At 42.4% G+C, this 13,156-nt stretch overlaps 1 protein-coding gene across 1 annotated transcript in view; it reads right to left on the bottom strand.

Moving 5' to 3' along the window:
• Positions 1-1,051: 1,051 nt before the first annotated feature.
• The window catches only part of VPS4B (vacuolar protein sorting 4 homolog B), a 34,576-nt gene continuing 22,471 nt past the window's right edge, over positions 1,052-13,156 (bottom strand). Inside the window, exons 4-11 of the mRNA XM_083188043.1 lie at positions 12,780-12,844; positions 10,522-10,641; positions 8,663-8,819; positions 8,346-8,494; positions 8,166-8,247; positions 4,230-4,449; positions 3,054-3,194; positions 1,052-2,427 (exon numbers count right to left, since the gene is read on the bottom strand). Coding sequence (XP_083044169.1) covers positions 2,326-2,427; positions 3,054-3,194; positions 4,230-4,449; positions 8,166-8,247; positions 8,346-8,494; positions 8,663-8,819; positions 10,522-10,641; positions 12,780-12,844 — 1,036 coding nt within the window. The 3' untranslated portion in view covers positions 1,052-2,325. The remainder of the gene's footprint in view (positions 2,428-3,053; positions 3,195-4,229; positions 4,450-8,165; positions 8,248-8,345; positions 8,495-8,662; positions 8,820-10,521; positions 10,642-12,779; positions 12,845-13,156) is intronic.

Raw genomic sequence — 13,156 nt, 5'->3', positions numbered from 1 at the left:
GGCTACTGTGGTATGATAATATGGCACACAAGCGACGTGTGTGTGCAGTAGGGCGGCGTTATACAGGGGTACAGGATGAGATAGTGGTGCCCGAGTGGTGCCCGGATGGCTCGGTCTCGCAGTACTGGCCGCTGCCACTCGAGCCGCACCGTGGGTCAGCGCACTGGAGGCAGCGCCGTAACCGCAGCAGTAGCAGCTCTGGGAGATTAGCAGCAGCAGACAGTGAGACGCGCTGGCATAGGCCGGGGTTCCAGAACCGACTATGCGGTGGCCAGGCTGCAGGAGCACAGAGGGGGATGTGGTTCACTGCAGGCCGCGGAGGACTAGGCCCCGGTTGCTGGCTTGCTGCAGTGCAGCTTCCCTTCCCTGTGACTGGGCCGTTCGTCAGTAAATCAAAGCTTGCGGGCCGGCTCCTGATTGGCTGCCAGCCCGCGAGCTCTGATTGGCTGATGGCAGCCCAGTCACAGGGCTACACACTGAGGGGAAGGAGAGACGCGCAATACGCTCTCCTCCCCTACCGGTAGCTCGCGAGTGACGGGTTGGCGACCACTGTATTATATCAATCTTGGCAATCCCAGTGAACCCTTACAAGATGCCCTATATGCCTCAAAAGGTTTATTTTCAATTCCTCTGCAGTTGGACCCGTGAATTCATCTCAAATCCATGAAAATGATTTTAGGTCACAAAATGAAAAAAATAAAATAAAATATACAGAACGTCAGAAGAATAACAATAAAAAAATAAAAAATTGTGCACCAGCTGATAAAGAGCCCCCAGAATTTTTCCACAATGAAGACAAAATACGGTACCCGATGGCAAGGGGTGGGTCTCAATTTAACGGAAGTGCTCTCCACTCACCAACATGTTTCGGGGTGAAACTGCCTTTTTCAAGAAACCTTGAATAATATTTCTGGACTAAACGCTTGAGCAATCAAAGGAAGTCGTTTTATTTATGCCAGTGCACTGAAGCCATATCATTAATTATGACAGTACATAATGCTTGGAGATCACCCTTCATGATACATCACATAAAAAAATAAAAAAATTCATATAGAGAGTAAATGTTTATTGAGTACACAGAATATTCAGAAGTTCTAGGATTGCTTGTATAAACAGAACATAAAACTATAGACACATGACCAAACAAAAATCATCCCATTGCCATGAGTGTCCAGAAAAACTGTAAAAATAGGGAAACCCCATTTTGTACTTGCTCAATGGTATTATCAGTGCTGAATGGGAAATGTACAAAAATAATAATAAGATAAACAAGACTATGGGATGACCTTTTTACTCACAAGGCACAAAATCATGTATTACACAGGTGGTAAAATAAATTCGGTCGCACTGCAGTATTCAGAAATATACATTATGCCTTTTTTTTTTTCATAGGAAAATATTAAAGAAGGCACCAGTAAAATATAGATCCTCCTCTTTCATCGTTTCATAAAGATGCAAAGTAACCAATGTAGCACGGATAACAAATGTTCCAAATTATGCATTCTGTTTCCTTAATGGGAGAATGGACAACAGAGACGCCTCTATATAACTCCATTTTAAATCAATCAGATTTTGGCTTGTGTTTAACATAGTATGTACTTGGAAATGTAAAAATATACATATATACACACACACAAACACCCACATACAAAATAAAGTTGTGCAATTAGCTAAGAGCTACATTATTCCCAACACACAACGTTAAAAAAAAAAAAAAAAAAAAAAAAAAATGCACAAAGTATATACATCCATATGATATCGAAGGTCTCTGAGAATAAATTTAAAAATTCCTTACATGCGTTCTCTGAACTAGAAGGAAAATATATCAACATTCTGAAGTATATCAATAAAAATGGTGTGTAATGTAACCAAATGCTACTTAACAAAAGGACTGACTGCTCATAACCATTAACCTTTGTTCTGACAAGTGTTTCCTGGCACAGCAACAGAATAAAGTATTTTCTTAGTCACTTACATTCAAATGTTTAAGAATGCCAATAATTTGCTTCTCCAGCCAAATAAACACAAATCCTTATCAATAATACAAAGCTGGGCTACAATAGAATGCATTAGGACTTTGAATAACAGCCCCACTTACCCCCTGATTACACAGGTTAGTACTATTGCCCGGATATGGTTTCATAAAAAACCTTACAACACACTGGGATATCAACAAGAACCCAGTGAATATTGAACAGAACGTATCAGATCCATGTGGCTTGTATGATCAGTTTTACTGGCAAATATTTTTTTGGTATGCCATGTATACCTAAATAAAGGGAAAAGGCTACTGAAGGCAACTTTGAATTATGTGTGTTTGTTTATTTATCCTTCTTGACCAAAATCTTCTGTGAATTTCTTTAATTTTTTGAGATCATCCTCATTTACGGTAGGTTTGGTGTTAGCTAATGACCTCAACATGTCGGCCTGAAAAAGGAATATTATAAAACAATTAGTATGCATGCTGAACAAAAGCTACACAACAAACAATGCACTTTGTAAACAGATACAGCCAAATGCATTCTGGCCTTGCAGCTTTTTTTACTGGAATTTACAGATCAGACATGGTGACAGGCAATGTCCTCTTGCAATCAACAAAAATGTGATAAAAGATATAACCCAAAGGTTGTAAAAAAAAACATTTCTGTGTGAGATTCTATGGTCCAAGATTTGATTAAGGTCTACATTAAGAAAGTTTAAAATTATTAGTTAACAAAGGCTTATAACTGCTACAGTATGTGAAACAACTAAAAAGGGCTGGAAAATGTTATTGAGCCAAAAAGCTTGAAATAAAAGCACAATCTGGCTTAATTTTTGCATATTAAAACAGCAGCAAAAAAAAAAAAAGTACCATATATACTCGAGTATAAGCCTAGTTTTTCAGAACCTTTTTTATGCTGAAAAAGCCCCGCCGCGGCTTATACTCGAGTGAGGATCCCACTTGAGTCAATAAGTTTACCATTTTTTTTTTTTGTAAAATTAGGTGCCTCGGCTTTTATTCGGGTCGACTTATACGGTATGTTTTTACAGAATACAGATTAGATATTACTAACCATGCATATAACTGGCTCCAATAATTTATCCCCAGGAACATCCACCCATGTCATTTCAATGGCATTTGGATCTCCTGGAGAACATGGAGCAAGAAGATCATCGTGTATTACGTCTGGATTGAGAGGAGATTTCCCTCGTACCTAGGTAATATAGAAGAAAAAAAAAAAATTATTATATATATATATATATATATATATATATATATATATATATATATATATATATATATATATATATATATATATATATATATATATATATATATATATATATATATATATATATATACACATACATACATACATACATACACACACACACACACATATATATATACACAAAAGAAAAAATAATAAATGGTTCTAAAGGTAGGAATAACTAATAAAATATATACTTCACACTATGGACAAGTAATCACGGTCTAGAATTCTCCTCTCAGCAAAAAGTACTAATGCATCTGTATGTTTGAGTTAGGATTTAGAAATGTTGCCATTTTTTCACCAAACGCCGATAGACACTAGGCGATTCTGAGCTCAAAATGAGCACTGCACTTATCCGAGCTACAGCATCATCCTTATCGTCTGTACAACAGGCCTGGTGAACAACTTTCCAATCCCTCCCTCCCCCCCCCCCAACCTTTGGGGGAAATAAAAAAAAAAACACAAAAAAAACAAACACGCTGGGGCGTGTGAGTACACACTGTATGTCAAGGGATGATGTGAAAATTGCTCAAACTGGGCAAAAATGCCTAGTGTGTATGCACAGAACGTGGAAATGAATGGTGATGACCATCTAAATGAAACCTACTACTTAGTACTATATTGCCTCTAGAATTAAATATTTTACAGAAACTCCATACCAGTTGCAATCATTCAGTCTTCCAATTAAAATTAAAAAAAAGGAACAAAAAGGATAATATTCTTTACCTTCTCTATGGGGGAATGCAATGTCCTAATCATCAATCCATGGTTGTTTTCATGACCATGCCCCCTTTTTGCTGATCGGCAGGCAGGACATTAAATCCCGCCTGCCGATCTGCTGTCTGTCAGACCGCAACATAGGCCAGGATCACGGCTGTCGGGAGGGATCGACAGCCGTGATCCTGGATCTTAAGAGCTAGAAAAGATGCAGACACTAAATCCCACCAAGGAAGCCATTAAAAATAAAGAACATACCTTTTTAAAGTGAGTGGCAGATTGAACTTTTCTCACTGGCTGCATTAAGGCATCTCGTACAATAACGCTGATGTCTGCACCAGAATAACCATTTGTTTTTTTTCCAAGTTCACGATAGTCAACATCCGTAAGGCTGTGTGGAGTCGTTCCAAGATGGAGTTTAAACATATCAGTCCGAGCATGTTCTTCTGGTAGAGGAATGTAAATTCTCTTCTCAAATCTGTACAGAGAACACTTTAAATGACACACATGTACCATCATCAAGTATAGTGCACTGTTCATGGCATTGCTTGAGCAATTAAAAGACAATGAACCTGTTAACAGAAGGCTAGAATTGGCCACAAATTACTCCAAAGATTCACATTGTTGGTAGTGGGAATTACCAGTTAGTAGCGTTTACTTGTGTAGATGTTCTTAAAAGCTTTAATTATAATTCACACTTCTTATACTCTAAATAGAGGGCGAAAGTCTTGCACACACTTTACTAAACTTCAGCTACAATATATTGGGATAATATTTCCGCAATGATTTCATTAAAAGTGCCAGTATACATGATAGTACTCCGCAATATAAAGTGTTTCACTATAGAACACTTAAATGTGTGCATCCAACTGACTTTTGGTGCACTCTGGCTTGTCTCAGCATTGGCTCCAGGTGTGTTACACTGTTCCTAGGTTAGCTCTTGCTGAACCCATGTTTTGTCTATTTGGTCTTGATATTCAAGAACTTATTGGAGGTCACAACGTACAAATATACTATATAAAGTCTACATTGGCGAAAGAAATGTTTGTATGTGGCTTGCTCCTTTTTTTCTAGAATTGTGCCCGAAAGTTTTTTTGCGCCTTTGTTAGTACTTAGTAGCTCTTTTACTGGTAGCGGTTTAATTCTCAGATGTTTTTTGCCTTAAAAAGTTTTTGAAAAAAAAAAAAACTCCATTGTATTTGTGTGTGGACAACAGTGTAATTTATTAATTTAAAAAAAAAAAAAAAAAAAGGTACTTGTTTCCTAGCACGGCGCCCATCGCATTCCTTAATTAGTGGTATGCGATGGGACCACATTTTCGGGTCCTAAGAGCCGAACTGTACAATTTTAAAATGGCATGCGATCGATGCGATGAAAACGATGATTTAATTGTACATGCACCCTGATGGGTGATTAGTATGTTATATGCACCCCCATTGTTAACGCCACCACCACTATTAACGCCAACCCGAAGCGAGCGCAGCGAGCCCGCGAGGGGATTCGGTACGCGTCCTCCGACCTTTTCATACCCCCACTATCCACGTCGAGTTGATCTTATATAGTGTGGCGAGCGCAGCGAGCCACCAAGCCCGAAGCGTGGCGAGCACAGCGCGACCCGCAAGGGGACGCGGAATACATGTGAAGTTATCCACGTCCCCTCGCCTCGCTGTGCTCGCCACACTATATAAAATCAACTCCACACCGATGTGGATAGTGGGGGTATGAAAAGGTCAGTGAGGGTATGAAAAGGTTGAAGGATGCGTACTGCCGCCGCTCGCCATGCTTCGGGTTGGCATTAATAGTGGTGGTGCATATAACATACTAATCACCCATCAGGGTGATTGTACAATGATATCATCGTTTTGATCGCATCGCCTGCGATCGAGGCGATCAAAATGATGTAATAAGATTAAAATCGTGGGCGCCGTGCTAGGAAACAAGTACCGGAAGAAAAAAAAGGTAATGTACAAAAACAGTAGTAGGGCAACCGATCAGTAGGTGCATACACGAGATATGTAAAAACCAGATTAGGATATATACAGGCAACTACAAGTTCATGCTCAGAATAATGGAAGGGGTATGATGGGTGTCGCCCCTCCATAATAAAGATAGAAACACATTTGCTCATCTACTCGGAGGCGCCATCCGAGCACCAAAAAAAAAGTATAAGAAGGCACGATCAAAGGGACATAAGGCATGAGAAACCATAAAGCACCCTAAATCTGTACCTAAAAATAATGAAAATATATCACTGTCTGAACTAAAATAAACCTATTATATCAAATAACAGTAGTAAAAGAAAACCTCCCAAAAGGCCCAAATCAACCCACCCAGAATACCACCCTCCCTGTACTACCCACCCCCAACTTAGGTGTACTTTATTCCCTATAACCATACCCCTACTAACAATAGAGGAGAAATAGTTAGTGGCTTTTAGCCGACTAAAGCAGCTACTCTAGCCAAAAGACTAACTTACCCCTCCCACCCTAACCCCCCCCACATCCTTACCAACTATACCACAAACTATCCCCTCCCACCCATACTATCCCACAAAAAAAAAAAAAAAAGTATGGCAATAGAATGGACCAGCTGGGGCAATGGACATATGATGACAAGGAGTATCGGATGCGGTATTTCAGGATAGGAAAACATATTGTCAAGTATTACCTACATCTAACTTTACCCCTTCTCCCCCATATACAGGATGTTATAACAAATATTTAACCAGGGCTTAAATTAATGACCCCCTAGCCAGGTCGGACAAGAACCAGATTCCCCCCCCCTCCCACCTAACAGGAAAAATATGTACCCATATATACATATACCATACCGTAAAACAGGGTACATATAGAGGAGTATGAGAAATAATAAAAGGGGGGGGGGGGCCTCTCAGACTACAATGTGGCAACAAACACTAGTCCGGCTAATGTTCAGGACCACAAACAGATCGCATCATAATAACAAAGGCAAGTCCAGGTTCTGGAGGATAATCAGAAGGATAAAGCATGATCTCCACAATACAGCTGTAGGCAGGAAAACTGGATGATCTCCAAAGTAAACCACAGCATCTTTCAGCTGTACAGATTCAGGATAACAACCATTTCCAGAAACGGGCAGGTCCTTCCAAGAGTTCTCAGCCGACAGGAGAACAATCACAGGTGCTGCAGGAGTCTCAGGTGTGTGGCACTGATGCAGAATCTTGTTGTCACTGGCAACACACTCCCTAGATGCAGACAAGGTAGGGGAAGCATCCCCCTGCAGTGCAGTCCGCTTATTAATAAGCCTGTCAGAAGAGGCGTAGATGGCCATCAGGATTTGTTGGACAGATGTGTCCATTGTTAACGAGATGACAGTCCCCACTGGGTTGTAAATTAAAAGGAGAGCAGGTGAACTGCTGCTGAAGGAGTCTTGATAAAAGATGGCGGCGGCTAGCACACCGCCAATCTTATGCAGGATATTGGCAGCAGCACAATCAGCCACAAGCACGCTGTAGAATAATCAGGCAAGCTGCAGCTGGGCACTGCAACATACCAGGACATATGGAGCGGCAGCGCAGGGAGCCACCGACCTGCGGAGTAGGGTGGAGCCGACCGAGAGCAGAGATCAGCAGAGGATTGCAGGGGGAAGCAGCCGCCACTCCCAGGGAAAGTCTTACTCACCACCGGGGGGAGCACCACAGGAGGATGGTGGCAGCGTCAGCGGCGCCTCTGGTGCCTATTCCGCTGATGCGGCAGGAGGGCAAGAGCAGGCGGGAGTCACACAGCAGGGAGAAGTGGATACTAGATAGCGCCCGTGACCGGAGGAGATGGAGCCCGCAACTTAGCAGGCCTGAACAACCGTAGAAGCCCCCACCGGCGGTCCGCAGGAACCGCGGCCAGTGCAGGAGATACAGGAGAAATTCCGGAGGGGGCGCAAAATGAGGATGGTGCACCAACGGACCCGGGGGGAGGATAGTAGGTCAGGATTTTAGCAGAGCTCTCACCCCCAGTGTCCACTCGCTTGCCAGGTCAAGCCACGCCGTGGACAACAGTTTATGCAATGGTGCCAAACCTTCTGGTTGTAGGCAGGATCGGATTACATTCCTGGCCCACAGCCATTCTAATAAATATGAACATAACAAAATCGAAAAAAAACCTTAGAAACACTATATTTAGGTTGTCAGCACAACAGTAGAAAGCTACAAATGTAACATACCGCCTCCGTATTGCAGAATCCAATACCCATGGTATATTTGTGGCTCCAAGAACTAAAATGCCTTCATTGTCAACTCCAACTCCTATGTATCAATACAATAGAAAAAATTAGAACAGTTTTAATTAACATCCCAGACTGCCCAGCAACTTAGAAAAATAATAATATTAAGACATAGCTTGCCTTGCATTTGTACCAAGAACTCAGTTTTAATTCTGCGACCAGCTTCACTTTCATTCTCACTTCTTGAGCCACACAGTGAATCAACCTCATCAATGAAGATGATTGAAGGCTTGTGTTCTCTGGCGAGCTGAAATAAAGTCTTCACCAATCTGCAATAGGATATTGGTTCCTCAGTACTCTTTTCATTCAAGAACAAACAAGCATTTATCATAGATCTTTGCAGTAATTAACAAATAACTATTTACCAACTAGTGAGCAAGAGCAATTAATGATGTTAAAGCAATAGTGATATAGGTTTTGAAATCTGTTTTACGCACTTTTCACTTTCACCCAACCATTTTGAAACAAGGTCAGATGACGATATTGAGAAAAATGTGGAGTTGTTCGCTTCAGTAGCCACAGCTTTAGCCAAGTAGGACTTTCCGGTTCCTGGAGGCCCAAATAGCAGGATGCCTCGCCAGGGAGTTCTTTTGCCTGTGAGAATAGAAAAAAAATAAAAATAGTCATACGTTAAACAAAAATTTATTACATATTAATTTTTTTTTTATACATTTCAGTTGCAGTCAATAATTAGGGCAAAATGAGAGGGATAATGTAATATATACACAATTATAATTTGGAACAGAGGAATAAAAGGAGAAAAAAAAACCTACACCTTTTAGTGGCACCTGTGCTGCATTTACCAATATGGCTGTCTACGGTTTACAGATGTCGGATGTAGGCAGGGAGGACGCCACCAGGTGAGCAGCAGCAGCAGCTTACATCGCATCACCCTCCTGTCCGCCGCCTCTCTTACCCACAGGCAATCGTGCCACCTTTTGCCGCTGTGCGCCCAAATCAGACATCCGGATTTGGCCCCTGCATTGAAGAATGGATGCCGGATCCATTCCATCAAAAGAATTTTGGGTACTTGTTTCCTAGCACGGCCACACCGATTTACATCGGGGTGGTCGTGTCGGAAAAATCGGGTCGATCGCATCGCATGCGATTTGGTCGCATGCGATGCGATCGACCCGATTTTTTGATTGAATGAAATGTAAATCGGGTCCCTGGGACCCGATTTTACATTGGATTCAATGTAAAATATTCCCAACCCCCCCAAATTTAACGGCGTAAACCCCACCCCACGATAGACGCCAACCCGAAGCGTGGCGAGCGCAGCGAGCCCGCGAGGGGCGGCGGTGCGCGTCCTCCGACCTTTTCATTCCCCCTACTATCCACGTCGGCGTGGAGTTGAGAATAGAATAGTGTGGCGAGCGCAGCGAGCCACCGAGCCCGAAGCGTGGCGAGCGCAGCGAGCCCAGCGAGGGGACGCGTATACCTGTGAAGTTATACGCGTCCGCTCGCCACGCTTCGGGCTCGCCACACTATTCTATTCTCAACTCCACGCCGACGTGGATAGTAGGGGAATGAAAAGGTCGGAGGACGCGCACCGCCGCCGCTCGCCACGCTTCGGGTTGGCGTCTATCGTGGGGTGACGATGGGGACATCTATAATGTGAAATGGGTCATATTGGCCCATTTCACATTTTCTCACGATTTCAATGTTAAAAAATATTTTAACATTGAAGCCTATGGAAAAATCGGGGGCATCGCGTCGGGACCAATGTTAATGGTCCCGACCGACGCGATGCCCCCTGATATTTTACCTTTCCCGACACGATTTCAATGTTAAAATATTTTTTAACATTGAAGCCTATGGAAAAATCGGGGGCATCGCGTCGGTCGCGTCGGGACCAATGTTAATGGTCCCGACCGACGCGATGCCCCCGATATTGTGTCTTAGCCGGCCAAATGGACCTGATTTCAAAGGAAATCGGGTCCATCGTGTGGATCGTGTACCTTAACTTAAAGGTACACGATCCATAAGATTGTGGCCGTGCTAGGAAACAAGTACCGAATTTTGGAATGGATCCGGCATCAATTGAATATACCCCTAAATAATATCCAGAGTGCATTAGGTGAAAGATAAGTGAATATCAACCTGGACTGATAGAAGGGAGAGGGGATGGTTTACCACATGCCAATATGGGTTTAAAAACAAAAATCAAAGGCCACAAAATGTAAAAAAAAATATCTGTATTTGAACCTCCTCACCAAAACAAAAAAACCACATGAGAAAAGCCTTGTATTTAATTTAAAAAGCACAACAGAGAAATGGTGGTCCACAATTTTACCTGTAAACAAATGAGGAAATTTTATTGGCAATATGACAGCTTCTTTTAGGGCCTCTTTGGCCCCTTCCAGTCCAGCAACATCATTCCACTTCACATCTGGTTTTTCCATTACTATGGCTCCTATATAAGGTAAGTAAGAAAAGTGTAATAGCAAATCAAGACATTAATACCGCCAAATAGAACTTAAATTTGAAAACACTTCTTTTGTCAGCTACATTGAATTTGTGGCCGATGACCATACTCATCCTAAAATAGTAACATTTCTTTTAGATGTAAGCAGAATCCAGCAATTTGCCTACATGAAATTTGAGGGGAGAAAAAAGGTGGTCAGATAAACTTAGACGCAGGTTCTCAAAATCACTCAGGACCCCACACAGTGAACGTGTGAGTTACAGTCCATTAGCGCCATCTACTTTGTGTAGTTACTCTGCAATATATGCTGCATTAAATAACCATGTTAAATTTACATATACAAAATTTAGATGCTCAGCCTGGCTACAATTGTTAGTTTCTATTAAATGTACTAACCCATGTATATCAGCAAATTTAAATTTTCACATCATGCATAGAGTTGATCGTACCCCAATTTCTCTTAAGGGGCACCTGCGCTCAGAAACCTGCTGTCCAAAATGTGGAATGGAAGGGGCTGATTTTTGGCACCTATTGTGGGTTTGCCCAAAGGTTTTTACGTTTTGGACTGAGGTTTACGGGGGTATTCAATCTTCGGGTCACGGCAGACTAGCTTGCTCGCCTGCTGTGACCCAGTCCCGTTCTCGGTCAGCTCGACCGAGAACATGCAGGCGGGATTCAATGTCCCGCCTGCAGCGGGACGAGAAGGGGGCGTGGCCGCGAGTTGCGGCCGGGAAGTGACGAGATGCAGCCGGTAGCTTGTCACTTTCCGGCTGTTCTCGGCAGAACGAGCCCGACAGCTAGAGATGTCGGGCTCGTTCTGCCAGGAAACCCTGTTCAATGCTGTCGGGGAAGACAGCATTGAATAGGGCCCGTCGAGCATCTCCCCCACGGGAGATGCTCGACGGCTATTGAATATCCCCCTTAGAATGACATTATCATCTCTCCCAGGAATAATGCCTCAGGTATGTATGTATGTATGTATGTATGTATCTATCTATCTTGAAGAAACACTCTAGCCACAGATCTCATTTCAAGGAACTGGCTAGCTCCTGAATCACCTAATATCTTTCATTGGAGGGCCCTAGTCTATGAAATATGCGGTATAGAGGCAGTTGAGCAATGCTGCTGGGCCACAACCTCCTCCTGCTGCGTTAAAACGGAGTATGCGGTTCCATGCTGGCGTCCTGGTTATCATCTGATAACTGACTAACAGGTCACATAACGATGTGAGCGAGGCTGGCATTTTTAGTGGATATTTTGCACAACAATGTTACCATGGGTTAACCCCCCCTTCATTTATTTAGGTTTCTAAATAAAATTAGTCTATTATTTTGCAGTGTATATACTATACTACACTACAAGTTTACGGTATGGGGGTTGCACATTTTAAGTTCCTACTGAAATAAACTAGTTAGGAGACAGGAGAAGAGACAAGGAAGAAAGAGTAGGGTGAGGTTATAGATCATCAGGTGAGTGGTCCCTAGAAAATGGCTTCTGGTACAATACTGAATTTTAACTGGCATTTGGTACATCCCTGCTCTCTGTTCTTAGTGTTTTAGTGTATAGACACATTCATGTGGCTTGTGACTGCTGAATAGTCTGGACAGCACATCTAGTTTGTGTATTCAAAACTACATATGGCCCCAAAGCCTTCTTCCACTGGTCTGCAGCTTGCTGCTACATTAGATGGAAGGTGCTATCCTAGCAAAGCAGACAAATAGACTGATGCTGCCCATACACGCTGCGATCCCGGCTTGCGTTCTGAGCTACAATAGCATCCATCACATCGCATTGCATGCCGATGTGATGAATATCAAGTACAAAAAGTACGTGCAGCACATACTTTTTGTACTATGCGATGAGGTGCCGTGGGAGCACGCACCTCAAAGCACACATCGGACCCGCCGGGATCGCAGCGTGTATAGGCTGCTTGACAGCTTGGCAGTCCTTCCCTTAAAATGGGCATTTTATGCATTGGTGAACTCCGGACCACACCAGCAACTTAACTGATGGATTTTCCTGGAACACTTTCAAACACTTGCCTTAAAAAGATGGTAAGGGCTTCAGATGCCTGTATCTCAACAATGTGTTATTACTGCATTATTCAGATTTACAAAATAAGATACCTTGAAGCTGCGTCTGCATTTTCTTTTTTTCTGGGTCACCTGACTCCCCTTCATCACTTTCATTCCTACATAAATGTAAATAAATTACAGTGAGATGGGACAACTTTATTAACCCCTTCCCGCCGCAGCCAGTTTTTGCCTTCCTGACAGAGCCCTTTTTTTCAAATCTGACAGGTATCACTTAAGTGGGGATAACTTTTTTTTGCTTTTACTTATCCCAGTGATTTTGAGATTGTTTTCTCGTGACACATTGTACTTCAAGTTAGTGGTAAATTTTCGTCGATACAGTCTGTGTTTTTTTGTGAAAAATACCAAAATGTCGTAAAAAAAATGGAAAATTTTGCAATTTTCTGCTTGTGAGACAAATAATCATACCA

The sequence above is a fragment of the Crinia signifera genome, chromosome 5, assembly GCF_055691185.1.
Source record: "Crinia signifera chromosome 5, ASM5569118v1, whole genome shotgun sequence".
Classification (NCBI taxonomy): Eukaryota; Metazoa; Chordata; class Amphibia; order Anura; family Myobatrachidae; genus Crinia; species Crinia signifera.
This window is presented reverse-complemented; position numbering and strand designations above follow the sequence as displayed.